The 23459-nt window shown below is 41.1% G+C and overlaps 1 protein-coding gene across 7 annotated transcripts in view; it reads right to left on the bottom strand.

Moving 5' to 3' along the window:
• TNIK (TRAF2 and NCK interacting kinase) overlaps positions 1-23459 on the bottom strand; it is a 415592-nt gene that overhangs the window by 15810 nt on the left and 376323 nt on the right. For all 7 annotated transcript variants that reach the window (XM_066241478.1, XM_066241483.1, XM_066241479.1 and 4 more), the window contains 6 exons: positions 22306-22490; positions 9662-9791; positions 5981-6145; positions 3345-3456; positions 2377-2547; positions 688-831 (listed from right to left, as the gene is read on the bottom strand). In XM_066241478.1, the coding sequence (XP_066097575.1) occupies positions 688-831; positions 2377-2547; positions 3345-3456; positions 5981-6145; positions 9662-9791; positions 22306-22490 (907 nt within the window). The remainder of the gene's footprint in view (positions 1-687; positions 832-2376; positions 2548-3344; positions 3457-5980; positions 6146-9661; positions 9792-22305; positions 22491-23459) is intronic.

Here is a 23459-nt window from a genome sequence, read left to right as displayed (position 1 = left end):
AGAGGTGGTTTTCAAACATGGCTGCACATTGGAAACATCCCAGGAGGTATGAAAGCAATGGATGCCTGAGCCCCACTCCAGGGGATTCTGACCCACTGGTCCAGGGTGCAGGCTAGACTTTCCATAGATCCTCACTTTTGTCTCCATCTTTTTTTTTTTTTAAGTTCTTTTTGGGAACCAGAAAGCTGCAGAGTATAGCAGCAACGATCCCCACATTCAAATCTCTTTGCAGACTCGGTCGCCCAGCAGGCCAGCTGCACTTGCTAAACGTCAGTGGACCATAAACTAGAGGAGTTCTTCGGAGAACAGAGACCAGAGAAATTTCTGCTTACAAAATTTCCCACTCCTAGACGCCTACATTTTGGTCTGCTTCCTCTGAGAGTGGATATCCATGAATGGAGAACACACACCTTAAAACATTCGTGCGGAGTCCTGGCAGTGGTTAAAGGCTCATAACAGTCTTTGTGGGACCTCCCGAATTCAGATCCTAAGCAGAGGCGAGGGAGTTACCTTTGGAGGTCAGACTCTCCAGTTACAAAATATAGGTGCTCTCACTGGCTATACAGTTATAATTTACTGTGTCCCTTGTTAGCTGGGAAGGGCAGAGTTTACTTCTTCTTTAGAAACGAGGTAATCCCCTCCCCCGCCTGGGCAGTTGTGCAGGACTCCGTCATCGTGGTAGCATACCTGATATCGTCACGAGGACATTCAGTCCCTCTAGCACATCCATCTGCTGAAATCGCCTCCGGTTGATCAGATTATAAACTTTGCCTTGCCCACTTCGGTCCAAAAGCATTAGGCCATTTTCAGTTCCCACCAGAAGGTTTACACCTGAAAATTTAAGAAGCACCCCAAGAATGACTATTTACAGGCTTTCCCCTCCTGCATCTGCGGTCCCTGTAAAGCCTAAGAAACTGTGCCTAGTAAATATAAACTAATGCTCAAGTAGGTATTATAGTCAGGAGTGCAGAAGTAGAAGCTCTGACATAGTAATTAAATCATTCTCTCTTTGGTAATGGGATTAGTAGCAGCATTCACTACATCTAGGCATTTACTTCCTAGTAGAGTCCTTCTCAAGAGGAGCTTTAGGCACACCACCAAAATGTGCTTTTGTTCTTTTCTCGTAAGCCCACCCCTTTCTTGGCTCTCTAAATCCCACTTGGAGGCTTCCTCAAGGACCATCACCACCCACCCCATTCAGGCAGTGATTTCTAGCCTATCCACATTCAATATACAACAGTGACCCATGTCCATGCCCAAATACCACAGCTTAATGTATGTCCTAAGGTTCTGCTCCATGTTAGGAAATGATAAAAATAATTTAAGCAAAGGTGTTAAATTGTGAGCCATGGAAATACTGACTGTAAGGAACTTCTCTGGGACCTAAATCTAATCCAGCCCATGTCCCATACAGTAATCCTTACTGGACATCTCAGGCAGGTAAGTGGTCTTATCTGGACACATACAATATTAAAATTCATCCCTATGCAACACATGTATACACTAAGAGGTCCACTGTGCAATATACTATATTCATGAATAGGTAACTCTAACTTCTCTTGCTTGTATGTCTATCTTTTGAGGAGCACCCATGTCTGCTCTTTCATCTACATGGTCAATATTAAACATGCCCATCTTGTTGTTTTGTCTCTTCTCCAGAGGCCAGAGACGTATTTCTGTCCATCACATCTCCCATGAAATAGTTTTTGGGCTTCATACTCTTACCCACTAACATCTCAAATGCCTTCATCCTTATATAACTGGTGCCAAAACCAGGCCTGGCACTTTAGATGGGTTCAAATGGGCTATGTCTTTCCTTGATCTGTCCATGACATTTAGAGTAACACAGACCAGAACTTTGATAGAACCTCATCACACCTACATTGAGTTTGAGGCCAGCTAAAACCTGCAGATCTTTTACACAAGAACTGCAGGTTAAGGTTTTGAAGTAAAAGGGAAGGTTCATATCTATTGTCCTTTTCAAGTTTCATCCTTCTACTGTTAGTTTGGCCTTCAGCAATTCAATAAAATATGCTGGGCAAGTTTTTTAGCTGTGAATTAGAGGTAATGCCATCATTCCCCTTGTGAGATGTTGTAGAGATCACAGAATGTGGGACATATTACTCAGGGCAGACTCATGGTGTGTGTGTAATACATGGTAGGTAGTCTGTTGTTGGCTTTAGTCCATCGCTTATATAAAGTTGTTCTAACTCTCATTTTGTTTCAAATTGTTCTTGGTCATCCCTGAGGCCAAGATAGTCCCAAGTTAGGTCTCTAACATTCATGATTCCATCAGTGCTCTTTTGATGCTAAGATCCACAGGCCTTAATGTTGAAGGGTCAATTCATTATTGAGTGGTACAGAGCACCAACTCACCCCACAGAGCTGCACAAAGTATTTCCGAGTTGAATCGTTTCTTGTATTTTCTGATTTCTGGTGTGTCGCTATGAGGCCGAATGTTCGTTGGGTTTACGTTTACCACAGAAATCTTTCTTGCTTCATTGAGTTTGGCCTGTTCTTGCCTAAGAAGTTCGCTAGTAAACAGAGCTTTGAGAAAAAGAATCAGAGAAGTCAGTGGCATCTTAAAAAGTAACCAGTGGAGTTATGGAGAAGGGGCTTCATAACACAACGATTTCTTCTTGTTTAGTGTGCATGATAGCAAAGGTAAAAAAAAATACCTCTGAAACTACACATAATTCACATTTTTTTAGTAAAATAAAGTATAAGTCATTCATAGAAGCAGTATTTTGTCTATTAGTAAAACAGGCTTAAAGACACCACTTGAATAGTTCAGGGAATTGATAATCATCTCACAAAAATACGTCACCCTCATCTCCTATAATATATGCAGGAATGATTTACTTTTTGAAATTCCACATAATCAACTAAGAAATTGGCCTAAGCTGAGTCTGATGATCAGTGAGTAGCGGAAGTCTATAAAGCAAGACTCTCCTCAAACGCAGCCACTTTTGCATGGGAAGCACACACCTAGAACTCAACGTGCACTTATTAAGAGTCTACTGCGTGCACAGCACTGTACCCAGAAATTGTTTTTGAGAAATATGTGGTAAGTTTGGAGATCTCTGAGGAACAGCTTTTCCTAGGGCCCCTGGAGACCTCTGGGTTTCTACCAGGAGCAAAATAGAAGAAATGAAAGAAAAATGGAAAGAAACTGGCTTTAGGAATTATACAAAAATAATAATTAAAAATAAAAGTCTTCCCTTTAAGACAGGGCCTAAGGAGTAAATGGATTAACTATTGAACTAATAATTAAATTTTTTATCAGGCAACACCAGAAAGGAAAGGCAAGCTACTTTCTAAAACAGCAGGGCCTGCCAGCTTACCCGTGGCTGATGACTCTTCATCCTCTTCGTCCTCATTGGTGGGCGACGTCTGGTACACTCTCGGGTCCACGAACGGCGTGAAGGATGCTTTAGTGCTGCTCCCCATGCCATACTGACCGATCAGCAAGGAGATTGAGGAGAGCGGATGAATAAATACTGCAGCAACAAATAATGCTAACAATACTTTGCTTGGGCTTAAAATAATTATAAACTCTTCAATCCATCCAGCTGTTCACAGTCTAATCCCCTAGTCAATGTGCATGCTTCTCTCTCCTGGTATTGATTACTCACTAGTCACGGCGCCTTGTCAGGGTTTCTTTAATTATCAGAGAGCAAGAATTATAATGAACAAGTTACCTTTCGGGCTGCATGTGGTACCTTAATACCTGGAAAATGACTGGTGACAGAGCTTATCTTTTTCTTGAAGTAAAAGCAATCTCATACTGACCAAATGTTCTTAAGAAAAGCTGACACAGTTGGCAATAAACTAAGTAAGCATGCCCTCATAGTTGCATTTTACCTTGAACACTCAGTCAGCCAAAGCCTCTTTCCTTGGGGACCGAGGGCCCTTCCATGCTGGCCTTCTGTTGTGATGCAGGTAGGTTGGCACTGGCTTAAGAAGTCTTAGGCTCTTTAATTTAGGGACAATTTCACCCAGGAACTAAAGGTTTCTCCTTCCCATGATAACTCCCTTAGCCTTTGAGTGGTGAGTTTTCTCCATGCTCACTGACCCCCAGAAGTGAGTTGTTTTCAAACAATGAAATTAGTTTCAGTTACAGTTTTATTAACTTAAAATCATGTTTTTTGATAACCAATTTATGGAAACAAAAAAGAACATATATTTGCCTTTTTTAAATGTTGCCTTGCACATTTTTAAAACAAACAGATCATACTCTGGATGGTCAGGAGGCATGAGGACGTCCATGAACATTCACACTACTCAAAGGGTTAAAAAGATACTTCTATTCACATGTCTTATTTGAGGACTTCATGAAGATACTAGGTTTGCAGGCAATGCATCTTGAGAACTTATATAAAAATAAATCTCAAGGGCTTGGGAAGTGTTATGAAGATATAAAGTCAGAACTAGACTATAGAACAATAAACTCGAATATCAGGCTTCATGTCACAATATTCCATATTTGAGTTTTTTAAAAGGAGCTTCAATAACTATCTCCTCATTTTTCTGTCAGCTCCATTCTTTCTACTATCTTCAAGTTCTTTTAATATCACAAACAGACCTGCATTCAACACAAGAAGCATCTCTCTTTTTTTTTGGTGTAAATACCTTTACTTTTTTAGTCTTATTTTTAGGTTTTTATTTTAAAATATAACCAATATCCCAAGACCCCTAAATACATAAGAAAAACACAAAGATGCCATCTGATGTAATTTAAGACTTCCCTCCACCTTATAAAATTAAAATCATTGTATCCTCTACAATGTAGGATTGTCCCTCCCAAATACAGCACTTTCACATACATTCTCTCCTCTGATCTTTAGAAGAAATCTGAGAAGGAGGTGGGGACAGGTACTAATATTCCCACTCAGAGGTAGAACAGCCACAGAATTTGAACCAGGGTCCAATTCCATTGAGCCTTCCTTGATACCCAGAGAAGTGTGTACAGGAAGAAAAAACTGCTCACACTTCATGAAGCTGTAATTGGGAGCTGTACTTTCCTATATGCCTCTGCCTCTGTGTTCTTTTCCTTCAGACAAACAAAGCTTATTTATAACTTTAGAATCCAAAGCATGCATCATAAGAAATTAGTGTGTGGACAACATTAAAAACAACAGTGCATATATGCTTTATAAGTATGTGTAGGGAGGGCCCAAGCGTGAGTCACAGGACTACTCATGAACTACAACCAAGCGTTACTGAGCTCATCCTACTGGTCAGCTTGGTCCATGATATCTATGAGCACTACCTAACGTGTTATGTTTATTGAGGCCGTTTTTCCTGGAGTTTTTCCACATTGGAAAGGTAATATCCCATTTTTTCCTTTCTTATGCAATTTGGAGTTTAGAAAGATGAACACTTTGAGAAGGTATATATTTATTAATTTTTATTTTTCATAAATAAGTCATCTCAACTTCTTTTCATTTAAGTCAAACTTAGTTTGAGTAATTAATGTAAATCTGAATCTCAAATATTGGCCTTGGACTGTCTAGAGCAGCGGTTCTCAACCTGTGAGTTGCGACCCCGGTGGGGGTCGAACGACCAAAACACAGGGGTCACCTAAAGCCATCGGAAAATACATATTTATTATACAATAATATTGAGAACCGCTGGTCTAGAGGCTTAAAATTCTATCATTGGCCTGGGATGTAGGAGGTCCCAATAAAGGTTCCAATACTATTACAAACCAGCTATGTGCCTTAGACAAAGCTCTTAACATCTCTGAACCTCATCTGTAAAATAAGGTATTGGTCCAGATAATATTTGATTACTTTTTATTGCTCCGCTTCTACGATTTCCTCTACTATTTGAGTATGTGTATAAATAGATAGATAGTGGAAACCAACCAAACACATTTCTGGGAGCTTGGCAAAGCCTCATTCTCACTCTTGAAGACAGCAGAGTCCAGCATCTCCTGAAGGAGAAAGAGCGGTCGTGGCTGTTGTCTAGCACTTACTTCAGACCCGGAGTCCCTCTCCTGGCAGTGGGTGGAGATGCGGCCCAGGCCCTCGGGCGGGGTCCCGGCTGGGGAATGGCTTTGCTGCACCAGGTCTGGGAGGTTGATGTGGCCCGCGAAGCCATTGCTGTCACTGTGGCCAGAGCGTTTCTTCTCTCCAGGTGTCTGAGGGGGTACAACACATAGGGGGCCTGAGAGGGGCAGACGAGGGCCATGGAGTGACATCACCCCTCACACAGCACAGGCATAGTGGTCTCCACATCGACCCACTGGAGTGTGGGAAGACACCACTCAAATTTCTATCTTATCTAAGAAAATAAGAAAGAAGTTAGCTTTGATAATATTTAGTCTATGGATCGACCCTGAGGCAGAACACTGCTGCATGAGGAGCAGTCGGGGGTCACACAGGATGTGGGGTTCTTTGTGGGAGGACAGAAATGCTCAGGGAGGGACTGAGTGGGGCCCACACTTGCACATATTTGTGTGTTTCTGTGTGAGTGTTCCTGTGCACACACATCAGTTAAATGAATTTGCAAATCATTTTATAGATTGTAATGACACAAACCCACAGAACAGATGCATGCCTCAAGATATCGCTGAGAAGAAGCAGGGGGATGAGATAACACTAGTAATAATCTATGTACATGTGTGCTCCAAGACATGCAGAGGTGATGCCCGACTCCCGGGGTTCTCTGTCAGTCACAACGTCAAAACAATGACTTACTAATCAGATCTGACAGGAATTACAAAAAACAAACAAACAAAAACAACCCAAAAGGAAAACAAAGACAAACAAACAAAAAACTCCCCAAAACAAAAAATGATGGTGATGATCCAAAGATTATTTGAAAATAAAGATTTACGGCCATGACCTCTAATGTTGAATCTTTCAATGAATAACTATGGTAGCTTGTGATGGTGCCAAGTTACAAAAAAAACGAAGCCATCATGACTAGTAAAGCATTTGAAATACTGTTAATGGTATCCCTTTAAAATGCTCTTTGAAGATATTTCATAAAGTATATAATATGTTAGTGTAGTAGGACAAATATATGATTTGTAAATGAACACACTGTATTCTCGTGTGCTCTAAAATTTTTACTTACAGAGTTGTGTGACCTAGCAAATTATAAATCACTGCTCGGGCGAGCTAAGCCTCCTCCCTAAAATCCCTGGGACAAAACACAGGATTAAAATTCAACTCCGCTCCCTAAAAGCCAGTGCCCATCCCACTGCAGGCCTGGCTAGTACTGCGTCTTTTTAATGTAACTTGCATGCCACAAGCTCACTGAGGACTCTGAGCAGACCTGATTCAGTAATGATGCCTTTCCTTGCCTTTTCTTTTGTTCATTTATTTAGCTAACATTTCTGAGTACCTCCTAAATGAGAGGCATTTTGCTAACCATGCAGGACTCAGCCAGGATGACAGCAGATGCATGCCCTGCCCTGTTTGGGCCTGGCTGATACGGCCAAGGGCTCCTGCTATTCCTCTGACCACCTCGCTGGCCTGCCTTCTTCTTTCCAGAAACTGTCTTATATCTGCAGTTACAGTTCTGCACCTGCCTTTGGCTCGAAGGGAAAAGAGGCACTTTTTTTTTTTTTTAATTTTTGCAAGACAAAATAGACTCTCAAGTTCCTGAAGGAGTGCGTGTCACTGATGTCACCAGGAACCCTGAGAAGTAACTGAAGAGCCTCAATACCGTTTCCTGACAACACTCCCAGTTTATAGCGTGTCCCAGAGACAGGCATTTTTTGGATTAAGTCTGCCACAGGGCTCATCTGAACATTTCATCTTCTGAATGACATTTCGAGGGTTTTGTCCTCATTTCTCTCATTGTCCCCTCTCCTATGTGTACTGGGCAGCTCCTCCATTTTTCTAACTTCTGTTCACACACTGAAAAGCTTTTTAACATTTCCTCCAACTTTCAGGAGCATAAATCATACATTATCTCTTTAGAGTTCTGTAGTCTCTGTTTGATCGGCATTCTACCTCAAGCCAAGAACGGATGCAGACACGTCAGTTCTCAAAGACTTGAAGGGACTCATGAGGGGAAATGGCCCAGGCAGTGAGAAGCTTGAAGGAATCCAGCAATGATCCCTGGATCTTCCCACTACTGAGTCATCACCCTTCTGTTCATTCAACCAGCACCTTCTGGGAATAAAAGACCTTCTGTGTGCCAGGCATTCTGCTGAGAACACAAAAATAAGTGAACAACAGCCATGCCCTCTGGGACCTTATTAACAGAACCCCCCAAATCTCTATAATCTTCAAACCCTAACCCTTCCCATGTGGATGGGCACTAAGATTTTCCAGCACACACCTGGGACCATGCTGAATACTTTATGTTTATATCCTCACACTAATAGTGTGGGACAGCTTCCCATTTTACAGATGGAAAAAAAATTTTAAAGCAAGAGAGAGAGAGAGAGAGAGACAGAGCAGAGAGAAAGGGACAGCCAGGGATAGACAGCCAGGAAGGAAGAGAGATGAGAAACATCAATCCTTTGTTGTGGCACCTTAGTTGTTTACTGATTGCTTTCTCATATGCACCTTGATAGGGGGCTCCAGCCGAGTCAGTGACCCCTTGCTCAAGTCAGAGACCTTGGGCTCAAGTCAGCAACCTTGGGCTTCAAGTCAGTGACTGTTGGGTTCAAGCCAGTGACCATGGGGTCATGTTAATGATCCCACACTCAAGCCTGAGACCTCGGGGTTTTGAACCTGGGTCCTCTGCAGCCCAGGTTGATGCTTTATCCACTGCACCACCACCTGGCCAGGCTGGTGTAAAAGAAGTTGTAAAAAATTCAGTTCACTGGTCCTGAGTGACACAGGTTTGTAAGTGGTGAAATCACAGTTCTAACCGAGGCTGCTGGTGACAGAGCCCAGGTAATTATTTATGCAAATTTACAGATGATAAAACAGATGCAGGGAGAGATCAAGTAACTTTTGTTCAATATTATCAGCCATTACTATTCTTCCAAATAAAGTCTTGCTGTCAAACCTACATGGTGACAATGACGTGAAAAAGAAGAAAAGAGGGATTATAATTTGTCAGGGCCTTTTTGGTTAGCGCAGGTACAATGGGGAGGTTCTGAATGGTGGAGGGGCAGGTGGGCCACCTCCCAAGTGAAATGGTGCTCCCAGAGTTAAAAAAAAAAAGTCATCCAAAGTGCTAAGTTGCACTTTTCAGTACCACTGCATACTTCTTTGTTCTTTCACCAATATACCTTAATAGTCTTTTAAATTTTAATTTCACTAAATAAGATAATATTACCATTTCTTGGAACTACCAAGCATTTTCTTCATAAAGTCCAGAAGGATAAAACCATGAGGGAAGAGGCATGACAGGGGTGCTGGAACTATTCAGAGAGACCATGCGTTTTTATTATCCTGTGGTAGAAAACATCTGGGTTTGCCAGTGTTATATCTTCAGGCTCAAATTCTATAATACGATTCACATAGCTCCTACTAAAAAATGTGGACTAATGTAACTACGTCACACTACAAAAGCCTAGCCGGACACAGGAGGAAGGCGGTGGACAATCACCATCACTCAGCCGTTCAGAAGCACGAGCCCTCCATGCCCCATACTTAGAATGCATGCTGTAAGCATTCTCTGTGAAAGCTCTAAAAAAAACACTTAGGAAATGTACTTCCCCTACATAGGTTTTATACCAATGTACCTCTCTTATCATCAAGGTTCCTTCTCTTGAAATACTGCTGCTGAAAGGGTCGGGGTGAGAGGTCTCGAGCCCGTGAGTGCCGGCCACGCCCACGGCATACTGCTCCGTGCCCCCGGGAGCTCCTGTCGGTCTGAGGTGGAAAAAGAACAATAATCACAATGATGCATACTTAGGGAATGCCTGTTTCTCCCATGTTCAAAATTATTTTATTGTGGTAAGATAACATAAAATTGACCACTTTAACCATTTTTAAGTATCCAGTCCACTGGCCATCAGTGCATTACATATTCATTTTTAATGTGGCCCCGATGCCTGAACTGGTGTCCCACTACATCTGATTCCCACACAGCAGTCCTGACCAGGCTTTGCATGGTCTCCAGCCCTCCCTGCCCCTGAGCACAGGCACCCTGCCCTGAGTTTCAGCAACATGCTGTTCCCTGTGCCGGGGAAGCTTTCTCCCACCCTGCCTTTGGGCCGGTTGCCTCTCTCATTCATCTGATTTCATCTTATGTGATAGTTGGCCTGAGAAGCCGGAGAAGCCTTTTCTCACTGCCTGTCTTGTGTCTTATCTCACCAGACCCTCTTCTCCCTCTTTACCCTTTTTCCTTAATATGTATCAAATAGGTAATTGTCTTGTTGACTCTTAACTTTCTCTTTGTCTCTCACAAGATCACATGCTCCTCACTGTATACCCAGTATAGAAGTTCAGCATAAAGTAAAAGTGCAAAAATCAATGGTTTGAAAAATGGATTTTACACTAGTTATAAAGAAAAAATGGCAATTAAGGGCATCCATCAACAAAGCTGTTATTCAAACAGTATACAGTACTTCTTTTTAAACCTTTGTAATCACACCATATTGTGTCATATTTGTTTCCAGTTTTCTTCTTGCTCTTGTGTTTAAAATATAATGAAGAAGGTAACAGGATCATATGCAGCCCTGAGAGCGAGGCTAGTAGTATTCTGTGACCTGTGGGGCAGACCACAGCACCAAGGAAACCAGCGCCAGGAGCACGCAGCTAGTCAGGGGCTTCCGCCTTCACCGCGGCACTGACTGCTGTCCTACTTCCGCATCTGCCTCTCTTTGAAGTGGGCTTTTTAAAAATAGGAAAGGTATCAATGTTCGTTTCGCTCAGTAGGTGTATTAACTGCGTCTTTTACCATTTTCTTCTTTTGCTTCTTAAAAACTTTTAAAAATCTCTGATTTCTTAATCCTATCAAAGTCCAAGCACTTGATGAACTATTCAGTCCAAGAAGCAAGAAACGCCCTGGCCAGTTGGCTCAGCGGCAGAGCGTCGGCCTAGCGTGAGGAGGACCCGGGTTCGATTCCTGGCCAGGGCACACAGGAGAAGCGCCCATTTGCTTCTCCACCCCTCCGCCGCGCCTTCCTCTCTGTCTCTCTCCTCCCCTCCCGCAGCCAAGGCTCCATTGGAGCAAAAATAGCCCGGGCGCTGGGGATGGCTCTGTGGCCTCTGCCTCAGGCGCTAGAGTGGCTCTGGTCACAACATGGCGATGCCCAGGATGGGCAGAGCATCGCCCCCTGGTGGGCAGAGCGCCCCCCCCCCCCCCCCCCGTGGGCGTGCCGGGTGGATCCGGTCGGGCGCATGCGGGAGTCTGTCTGACTGTCTCTCCCTGTTTCCAGCTTCAGAAAAGTGCAGGAAAAAAAAAAAAAAAAAGAAGAAGCAAGAAACACTCCAGACTTATGACATCTCTCTGGGACAGAGAAGACATCTGTCAAGAATTTTTATCCAAAACAAAAGAGGCAAAAATATGATGAGTGCAGACCAAAAACAAAAGAAGTATAACAAAATATTTACTTCAAAATAACTAAACTGGAGCAGTGAATTGAATGATTTAATAAATATGAGTTAGAACTTATAAATTTGGAAAGAAATTCCAAAGAAGTATTTTCAATATTTCATCCCCAGAAAGGAACTATTACAAGTGTTGTTCCAGAGACATGGAAAAAGAAATTGCTGCAATGAATTCCTGACATATTGCTAGATTAATAAATCAAACTAGTTCTCAAATCTAGGACTTCTTCAAGTATGTATTCAAAATTTTATGTTGAACTTTTAAGCTGCCTTAAATTCTTATTTAGGACCAGATGGTGTAAAACTAAGGAACCAATAAATGAAGCATTTGTCAAGAGCCAAAGCCTTCTAGAAAGGAAGTCGCTGTTCACCACCACTCAGGGGTTCTGTGCCACTGTCAGGACTAGCCTGGGGTGGCCACCTCTGTATAACTGAGTTCTTTTTCACTGTTAAAGAGTCCCCTGGAAGTTCAAAGATCAAAAGTATTTTGGCTCCAATTGTTTTTTTATCCTGATAATGTTCTGATTCTATCCAAACATTTCAATCAGAAATATGTCAATATGGATGAATTTTCATAAAAACTATTTTCTAAGGCTAAGTCCACTAAGACAATTCTTTAATTCCCACATATCTTTGTGAAACTCTTCCCCAATTTTTGTATTTTCATGGTTATTTTACTTATATTACTAATACACAATGGGTTCTGATTCTTTTCTATGTCAATTTTAATGTAAAGATTTGATATACCAACTCATTTTTTTGTCCATACCGTCCATCAGTGGATAGTGCCCTCTGGTCTACAGGCACTACCTCTGCCATGCCTGGTTGTTCCAGATCAGCTTTAAAGGTGTACATTTTATTAAGAGGGTTTGTTAATTTTTACTCAATAGCGGGTTTTACAGTGTACACTGTTAGCTACTACCAGTTTTATGACATGCTGAATATTTTTGCTGAGATTATTTTTTTCCTGAGTCAACTTTTATATTTTGAATTTTATGAGCCAGAATTGCTTTACCTATTAATACATTTTTATAGTGAACAGTTTGGGCTGTTTTGAGTTTAAAAACATTTTTTTTATGTTATTACTACTAGTAATATTCCCTGTAAATTGAATAAAAGATAGCCTGTATTTTTTCCTTAGTCAATAGTCTTCTTAAATGGTGAGCAATTCTTCTTAGATAGTTTAAGTTTGTTCTGTTGTGTAGGATTGGTATGGTTCATTGTGAATCTATTGTACATATTTGCTCATTCTGTGTACCTCATATTAATTGGCGACACCATTAATTTTTCTGTTATCATGTAATCTAACATAAAGCAGTTGCTTTCGATTATGAAAAGTTCCCATAAATGTCTGCATCTTCTGAATTACTTCTTTCCACATTTCTTTCTAAAAGGCAATATGCAGCCCACAGTTCATGTTTCAGGGCCTGCAGACCATTTTGAAATCATGAAAGAGAACTTGCTGCATCTGTCACTAATCACTCCCTCTGTCTTTCTTACTCTCCTGGCTGGTTTTTTTCTCCTGGCTTTTGAGAGACAAATGTTCCTGGATGTCCTTCAACCACTCCATCTCTGTATGTTTCTTCCACAGCTCAGAGCCTAGCGCTCTGACATGTCAATCTGTACCAACCCCCTGGAAGTTCATTCATTTATTCATTCACATGCTTACTATAAATTTACTATGTGATACACATTGTGTTACATGCTAGAAAAAATATTTTAAAAGTAGGACATAATCTTTAACTTCTAGAGGATTATAATCAAAGAAGGTTGATAGATTAGCAAGGTACATAAAGTGATGGACAAAGTAATTACTTATGGAGCAGCATTTCTAAGTTAGTGACAAAGCTAAATAGACTAGCTGAAGAACAACGTTAACTGGAAATTGGTTCTTCTCCTTCCTGTGTTTTCAGTCTCTCTCTTTGTACCAGCTCTTTCTTTTGATCAATAAACATGATAAGGTCTCTCCTCTCTCTCATTTCACAAAATGTTTTCCTTGACCTTAACTTACATTTACTGTCCACACTTAAAATTCTTTTCTTCAAGTTCTCCTTGCAAACTACGATTCAGTCCTCAAATGCTTGACTTTCAAGCACCTCAAAGGAATGCCTTAAGTCACTTCTTAGCTCACAAATTCAATGTTACTTTTGATACTTAGGCATTTGGTCTCTTGCCTGCATCTGTGATTACTAATCACACCACTCCATCCTTCTCTCCTCTAGCTCTTGAAAAGCAACTTTTCACGGTTTTCTTTCCCTGTCTGTGTCTCACAAAAGTGCTTCTTAAAAATTTCTGGAACCCAGGATTCTGCTTCACTCTACATAACTTTTGGGAATGCTTTTATCTATAACCCTTTATAACCATCACTCGTGTGTGGAATAACCCTAAATTAATATATCTAATCCGTTACTCAGAAACTCCTTTATTTAAACTTTCAGTTGGATAGTTCCATCTAGGCAACTCAACATGCTCCAAACTAAAACTGTCACCTTCCCCTCTAAACTGATGTTTCTTCCTGTTTAATTGACCTCCACTACTAGCATAACTAGTAGCCATCTAGTTATCCACGTTAGACAAAGAAACCGTGGGGTCCTCTTGGACTCCTTTCTCTGATCTGTCTCTTCCATTCAGTCTGGATCCTGCCAATTCTACCTCCTAAACATGCCTCAAATATTTCTATCCTTTTTGTCACTGCCCCATTTGGGTCTGCTTCCTCTGTTACCTAGACAACAGTCTCTGGATGGTCACCATACCTCTAGTCCTGTCCCCCTCACACCCACTACTCACAGCTGCTGAATTGAGCTCTCTAAACTGAAAATCTGATCCTGTCACTCTTTTGCTTTCAACCTTCAGTAGCTCCTCAATAATCACAGGTAAACTTAATTTTTTTTCCTGTGGCTTATAGTAGGATATCTATTATCTAGTCCTGACTATCTCTCTAGCCTTAATTTTTCACCAAAACCCACCTTCCGTTTCTAATTCTAAACATGTAATTTCTAGTAACTTCTTCCACACATTATGCTACCATAGGTGACTTTATCTTCTCTTCCAGAAAGACTCATTTATATTCTCTGCCCCCCTTAGGTAACTCATTTAAATTTTTTTAAATTTATTCATTTTAGAGAGGCAGGGGAAGGAAGAAGAAGAAGAAGAAGAAGAAGAAGAAGAAGAAGAAGAAGAAGAAGGAGGAGGAGGAGGAGGAGGAGGAGGAGGAGGAGGAGGAGGAGGAGGAGGAGGAGGAGAAGGAGGAGGAGGAGGAGGAAGAAGAGAGAGAGAGAGAGAGAGAGAGAGAGAGAGAGAGAGAGAGAGAGAGAGAAAGGCAGGGGATGAGCAGGAAGCATCAACTCCCGTATGTGCCTTGACCAGGCAAGCCCAGGGTTTCAAACAGGTGACCTCAGAGTTCCAGGTTGATGCTTTATTCACTGCGCCACCACAGGTCAGGCAGTAACTCATTTTCTAAACTGCAGTTCAGACATCCCAAGTCCATTTCAGTCCCACTGGGACAGTATAGGTGGCTCTTTACTCTGCCTCCACATTACCCCCCTGCCCATCTCTACCAATCCACTCAGTACACAGTCTTGCAAAGGCCAGATCTCATTAATGGTGGTACCTTCAGTGCCAAGCATTGTATCTGGCATGCAAGTTAGCATTCAGAAATGTTTAATAAATAATTGAGGGTCTTAGGCCAAAGGTTTTGTTTAATGATGTTAGTACAGACTTCCCTCGTTTACTGTCAAAATATAGCTCTTCTGTAAAATAATAAGCAATCACTTATGAGGATAGTTATTAGCATGCTTAAAATGTTCTCAACAGGTCCTGGCCGGTTGGCTCAGCGGTAGAGCATTGGCCTGGCGTGCGGGGGACCCGGGTTCAATTCCCGGCCAGGGCAGATAGGAGAAGCGCCCATTTGCTTCTCCACCCCCGCCTCCTTCCTCTCTGTCTCTCTCTTCCCCTCCCACAGCCAAGGCTCCATTGGAGCAAGGATGGCCCGGGCGCTGGGGATGGCTCCTTGGCCTCTGCCCCAGGCGCTAGAGTGGCTCTGGTCGCGGCAGAGCGACGCCCCGGAGGGGCAGAGCATTGCCCCCTGGTGGGCAGAGCGTCACCCCCTGGTGGGCGTGCCAGGTGGATCCCGGTTGGGTGCATGCGGGAGTCTGTCTGACTGTCTCTCCCTGTTTCCAGCTTCAGAAAAAATACAAAAAAAAAATAGTTCTCAACAACTAATGTTGAGTTTTGCCTTTTACATTTTTAAAAGTATCTTTGGCATTGAGTTTAGCTTTCTATATAGGATGTGCCAGAACAAAGTTCTTATAATTAGGTTAGTATTCCAAGATAACAAAACTATCTCTTCTATAAAGTAATAGAACTGTATAGCACAGAAAGTGAAACTTGAGGTATGCAAATTTTAAAAAATCATTTAGGATGTTGGAGAGTCCTAGGAAAGAATGTACAATGTGCCAAGAGAATCTAACTATGTAATAAATGCCTTAAAAAAATCTCAGTGAGGGGAATGAGGGGAATGGGGAAAGGTGATGACCTTACTCACTCTGGACATGAATGTAGCCATTCATTTGATAAAGTCTTTTCCCAAGGGGTACAGATGAACTGTTCTAATACTGCTCTATGTGAATAATTACGTAAATGGCTGGCAAGTTGTGAGAACCAGGCTTCTCATTGGAGTGGGAATTTACAGCTAAGAAAGGGGAGTGGATAGGATGACTTGTGGTATCATGATCAGAGCAGGAGATATCAGGGTGACCTCTTGCTTAGCTTAATATAGATAAAGATGGCTATCAGTCATGTACTGCATAATGACATATTGGTCAATGATGGGCCACCTATTCCACTGTGGTTCCATAAGATTATAATGGTGCTGAAAAATCCCTCACCTGGTGACATCATAGCTATCATAATGTCATTGCACAACACATTCCTCATGTTTGTGGTGATGCTGGTGTACACAAACCTATTGCACTGCCAGTCGTTTAATAAAAGTACAGCACCTACAATTACGTACAGGAGATAATGGTTGATAATGATAAAAAAATCACTGTTATTGGTTTATGTATTTACTACACTATACATTACTTTTGAGTGTACATTCTACTTATAAAAAAGTAAAGTTTGTTGTAGAATAGTATGCCAAGTTATAGGGATAGCAGCCTCATATGTCTCTTAATTGCATCGTTTTCTCTTATGTTTGATTTACTATGTGTTACTGTACAAGTTTGTGCTTAGAGCAAACAGGCTATATCATATAGTCTAGGTGTGCAGTAGGCTGTACCACCTAGGTTTTTGTAAGCATACTGCATGAAGTCTACATGACAATAAAATTGCCTAATAATGCATTTCCCCATTGTTAAATAGCACATGACTGTACCCAGAAACATACATACACACACACTGCTCACAAAAATTAGGGAATATTTCAAAATGAATATGAAGCTATAAAATATCCCCTAATTTTTGTGAGCAGTATACATACATACATACATACATACATATAGCATACGTGCATATGCATATACACATGTACATGGGTTAATATACACAGATATATTTCTTTGCTTTGTCAGTTGAGGGGGGCTAAAATAAATGATAATCCAGTAGCCATGAGCACACCTAGTGCCCAAATCTTGGTTTTTAATATCATTTAATAAAAGAAATCAAGACTCCTTGGAGAAATAGTTGGAATCAGGACTGGAACAGGAAATATGAGATGAGCCTGGAATATCTTATAGTGTTAGAAACTAAGAAAGGGCTTGATGAGGCTGCCAGCCAGAGAAACATAAGAGCTCCAATGATCAAAGCTGGAACAACTTGAGCCACAAAATAAGAAGGTTTGAATCATAATCCAAAGCATAAAATAAATATCTACGAGTCTATACAGATATAAATGATTGAATAAGTTAATAAATGGAGGGGAAGAGACCAATTTTCTGTGCAGAAGAATTCCAACTATATCATGGTAGATATTCCGCCCTAGAAGAGGGGAAACATAACTGTTCCTTAAGTGCAGCTGTGCACAGTGACTGCCTTCCAAGAGTGCATAATGGAAAGGAGAGGGAAAGACACCTTGCAGTGGAGACACCTGAAAAATCAGTACCTTAGGCAGATGATCAAGGTCAATGCTAACAGTCATAAGTCATGTTGATAATATGTATCCCTGATATGAGGCAACAAAAATGACATGTTACCTCTGTTTTCAATTTCCCCCAGACCATAGCTTTAGTCTAATCATGGGAATGACATTAGGCTAACTCCAATAGAGGGGCATTCTATACTATACCCAATCAGTACTTCTCAAAACCGCTAAGTTCATCACAAACAAGGAAGTCTGAGAAACTGTCACAGCTAAGGGCAGTCTAAGGAGGCATGGTAACTAAATAACCAAGGGAAATTGGTATCCTGGATAGGATTCGGGAACAGCAAAAGGTCATTTGGTAAAAAGTAAAGAAATGTGAATAAACTATGACTTCAGTTACTGTATCAATATTAGTTCATTAATTGCAACACATGAATCATAGTAACATTTTATGCTAATAATAGGGAAAACTGCGTAGGATTTGGGAGGAGTAATGGGAACTTTCTGTACTATCTGCTCAGTTTTTCTGTAAATCTAAAATGTCTAAAAAACCTTATTAGTAATAAAAATTTTTTAAGAGGCAATGATTAAAAAACTAAGGGTAAAACAACTATAACATTTTTTGGCTATATAATCCTTTCTTGCATAAGTATTTGCCTATTGTAGAGTCTGGGTAAGAAAAACCAATTGTCCAAATTCCTCTAAAGACTAAAAAATAAAACACATCCGCTCATTAGAAGCGAACTATAGGAAATTTACTGTAATTAGGCCACAGGTTTGGAACAATAATTTCTTCTAATTGGATTTGTCAAAGAGCTCCTGCAGGTATTGATTTAATTCAATTCAATACACATTTACTGAACACCTGCCACATAAAAGACCCTTGGTTTGGCACTGGGTGGAAAACATAAAACCTAAGAAAACACGGCTTGTGAAACTAAAAAGGTTAGTATCCAGAATAGCACGTAAACACAATGCAAATATTCAGATACAAGGCAGGGTGTATGTGAGGATGTGGAACAAGGAGAGAGGTTATTAAAAAAACAAAACAAAACTGGGGGTATGAACAGCATTTGTGAGGACCAACGAGGTGAGGTTGGCTAAAGCAGGCACAGAGCCAGTCATGGGTCCCAGGGATAAGAGATGCAGGGCAGCAGGGATGTAGCATGACCTGTGCCCCACTACCACACATGGGCGGGACCACAGACTGCCACACACGGGCAGGACCAGAACCTGACGAAGGGATGGGAGGGCAGGGGGCTCTGCATGCCCTGGAGACTATTGTGGCTCCGGTGGACAACGGGGTCAGAACCATAGCTTTCTAATGAGAACAGAAATGAAGAAACACAATGGCATTTGGCTTTTGTTGTCTAGAATGCATTTTGTGAGGCTGTACGAAATTCAGGGACGAGGTAACAGCGGATGTCCCTGCTGACTCCGCTCGTGCCTCGCACGTACTGTTCTGATGCAAAAGGACGACTTTTTGACTTGCATCAGATGCCACAAGTCAACTTACACACCTTTCCTTCCATCCCCTAGTGTTTCCTGATTATAAAAGTAGAACATGCTCACCATAAACGTAAGGATTTACATAAAATAAAAAGCCCTTAGAGTTGTATAATCCAGAGGTATTATTATAATTTTACTCTATTTCCATCCACTTATTCTTCTATGCATGAGTCACTAAGAAATAGTATTATCAATTAGGGAATATAATCTTAGTTATGTATATACTCTTATAGGTTATACCTTTGGCTGTAAATATGAACCAGCACTGGACATAGAAAAAAGTGTTACTTTGCACACCAGAATCTGCAGCTGCTCATCTAAACAGCAGGGCTCCATTTCTGAGAAGCTATTTTGTATACACTTATGGTAGTGACCTATGTTGCAATGCTTTTATTTTTTTGCTCTAAAATATATATAGCACAAAAAGTAAAGGTTTACCTTAAGCACAGAAAATGAAAGTGATAAGAATGTATATATGAAGCACTCTAACACTAAAATACCCTATTTATTTAAAAAAATACCATTGTTTTTATAATGAATCTTTTTAATGTGAGGTTTCTTAGGCATACCTGTCATGCTGTAGAACAGACTATATATTTTATATTCACAGAAAGATGTATGTGTTTATCAAATTGGCACATACAAACACATTTGTATCTTGCTTTTTTCTGAGTATGTTTTGTTTACAATTAAAAATATTTTAAATGATCTTTAGTGGATGATCATTTCAGTCCATCTAAAGCTTACCGATTCTCCAAGAACCATGTCAGGCTTCACCTCCACTCTAAACATTCAAGGACAGCACCTTGATTATTTCTCAGGATTATGGTAACAGATCCTCTGAATTGCTTTACCAGCTTCTAGTCTGTTTTCTCTCCAAATCACCTTGTTGAAAAGATTTCTTTCAAATACAGCACCTGTCATGTCACTCCCCTTCAATGGCTCCCCATTGGTTACACGATCAAGTGCACACTTCTCGTTCGGGCCTCCCTACTCCAGACTGTCCTCCCTCATGCACCCTACATTCCCATCAAACTCAGTCTTCTGGGCTTTTACTTCAGCCCCTCCTCCCATTTCTCATAGACCCATGTTCTCTTCTACCTTGATGACAGTTATATGAGTGCATGTCTTTCCTCTGGATTAGGCTATAAACCCTTTGAAACCTGGACTTGCAATTTCAGTTTAGTGAATTCAATGTAAACCAAAGTTAGTGAAGATCAACTCTATTCTAGATGTCAAGTAAGGTGTGAAGAGTACAAAGATGACAGGTACAGTCCTTATCTTCAGGAACCTCACAGCCCAGAGAAGGAAACAAGTAACAAATATCCCAATTTGAGGTGCTAGGAGAATCTATAGGAATACACTTGAGATCCAGGGGAAGTGCAGAGGAGATGGACGGGCTCTACTTGGGAGGCTGGGCTGTGTGTAGGTGATTTCTAAAGGGACAGGACAGCGCCAGACAGCGGAGCAGAAGTGCAGCATGGTCTACTCAGGCAATTTTAGAAGGAGAGTGTTTCTGTAGTAGGGAGAGAGATGGATTTACCTTAAGAGGTAGGAGGGTGACACGGTGAACAGCCTTGTAAAAAGGACAGGAGGCTTAAAAATCAAATGCGATTTTAAATCCTTTCCAAGGCTCTTTGGTTATTCTACCGAATGTTTATTTTACTTTGAGCTTTCCAGGTATATATAATTTTGTCTTTTTCCAAGTAGAATATAAACTTTGGGAAGGCAGAATTCAAGTATTTCTTGAATGTCTCAAAGCCCTCAGTATGCTGTCTAACACATAGTATATGGTGGTACATAGAGTGTCTAACACATAGAATGTATGTGGTACACAGTAAAAGTTTTACTTACTTTTCAAATTCATCATCACCTTCATCCTGATAGTTATACATTCAGTGCTTAAAAGGAATTCGAAACAGCTGATAGAAGAATTAATGCTGAGTCAAGACAGAAGCTGAGAGGACCAGCATATTTTGCAGAAGTGTTCTGGATTAGTGATTCTGCCTCTTACAACAATTTCATTTGCTGCTAAAAAAGTAATTTAATGAAATTTGTTCAAAAATGGCATATTTTAGCATATTTATGGTTGTTATTAACTGGGTAATCAACAGTCAAGTAACCAGTATAAATTTTTAGCTCTGGTAATTGGATTTGCCTCTCAGAATTGCTTGTATGTGGTGACTGTTAGCCAGTGGGTGACGTTCCCTTGGACTGGCCAGCCTTGTGCCCCAGTCCCTCCTGGAGAAGGCAGTACTCTGGCCTGAAACGGCATCTTCTCTACAGGGAGTGAGTGTGCTGTGATGAGCAATACTACTGGCTGAGCTAAAGAAATGGAGGTGAACGAGGAGTGGAGTTGGAAAAGTTAACATCACTCTATCAAAGTTACAGCAAATCAGAGCAACAGCTCCGAGGTGTCTGAGAGATGTGAGTGGACTACACAAACATGTTTGTTTGAAGTGGGGAAGCAAACTGGGAAGAGGAGGGATTCTTTCATCAGATCTAGTCCAATGAGAAAAAGAAAAAGCGAGCCTCCCCTTCACTTACAAAGAGAAAGGAAGTAAAAGGCATAAATACTAATGGAATTATAGGTAAGTATAAATAAAAATAATCAAAAAGAAGACTGCAAAGAGACTGACAGAATGTATGTGGTACAGTCACAGGCCACACAACAAAAGGATCACATAAAAGAGACAATGAATAAGATAAAACAGAGAATCATGATGAGCAGATTTAAGTCAAACCCTCAGAAGTTTCCTGCAGAATTATCTAACTCCTGACTCTTTGTGGGGAATGCCACCCCACACTGCCATGTGCATTCTTCCTTATTTAGTGGTGATGGTGATAGAACATGTTTCAGGTTGTTACTTTTAACCTTAAAATGTCAATGTCCATAATTTCACTCTTGCCAGTTCCAGGGGTACAGGTGCATGTCAACAGTCTGCCTGTCAATACTGTCTGCCCTGGAACTGACAAGAACCAAGAAGGCATCCCCAAAGACACAAGCCAGCAACCGCACCTAGAGAAAGCACATGCAGTCCTAGAAACACTAAGTATTCTAAGCGACTGTGTCTATGGAGGGAGAGTCACAGAACTATGTGTGCTCTACTAAAAATGTGAATCCCAAAAGTCCCTTGATCTTGCCAGAGACTCATCAACAATCTTTAATTCTTATTTCTTTGTCCTTTAGTTTTGGAGACTTAGCCCCTCCTGGCATGCATTCAAAAGCTGTCCTCTTACATCAGTCTGGGTATGTCGCTGACAGCCACTGTCCCATCATGGGTCTCGCTTTCTCCATCTTCCTCCTCTTCATCACTACTTTCTGACTCCTCACTGGAAGAGGAGTAATCAGTCACCTTCTTCAGCGGGCGGTTTGTTTCTTCAATCCGGAGTTCTCGCAATTCTTTGGCTAATGCCGTCAGATCCTACAAAAGAAGTTGGTTCAGCCTATATGAATTGTGGCTATGACCAAAGCAACACCTCTTAGCAAGTCAGTGCTCCAGCACAAGCAGTAAGAAAAAAAAGCTCTGTATAGAATTGTTACAAACATAGTTACTGCATGGAACTAAGAAAACAATGTTTGTAGCGTGTAGAAACTAGAAAAGATGAAATAAATTTAAACTTTGTTCAAAACCAATTGCTAGACTGAGACTGGTCAGTTCTGCATACACATGTGTATATATGTGCATGTGTGTTGTGTGTGTACACATATATACAAACATTGGGTTCTCGCATTATTTTGGGAAGGTGAAGTTGGTCACCCTCAGGTTAATGGGAAAATGCATGGGATTAGAAATCGTTCCCCAGTATTGTGGGGCCCCTGCCCAAGCCATAGTCATGGCCTTTCCCCTCTTATGATTGCTACTGTACCAAAATCTAGCATCAGTCACAGAACAGAGCAATTCCCAAGATTCCAGCTATAACAATGACTCATTTGGTGTGTCATCATTCCCTGGAGAGCAGAGACACCACATCAAATAATGGCCCAACCAAACCAAAGCCCAGTGCCACTGAAATTTATAGCCACAGAGCTGAGTTAATCAAGAGAAACAAACAAACAAACAAAACAAAACAAAAAAAGGAGTTCTCTTCCAGAATTATAGGTGTTTCACTTACTTTTGGTTTAAATTGCAGTCACCTGGCAGAAACCCTGGCAAGGACTATTAAAATGAATGTGCAAACACCAAAAGGAAGAGACCATTTTTCAGTTTTCCATGAGTATGATGAAACCTGTAGCCTGAGGAATGGGGTGATGTGGTATTTAATCACGAGGCACGTTGCAGGCAGTGTGCTGAATATCTGACTGCCTTTGATTTCACATGCTTTCAGGGCAATGCGGAGGGAAGCAGTTCTGCAAAAGCTTGGCCGCTCTAACTCGCATGGGTTAAACTGCC

This window comes from Saccopteryx bilineata, chromosome 8, assembly GCF_036850765.1.
Source record: "Saccopteryx bilineata isolate mSacBil1 chromosome 8, mSacBil1_pri_phased_curated, whole genome shotgun sequence".
NCBI lineage: Eukaryota > Metazoa > Chordata > Mammalia > Chiroptera > Emballonuridae > Saccopteryx > Saccopteryx bilineata.
This window is presented reverse-complemented; position numbering and strand designations above follow the sequence as displayed.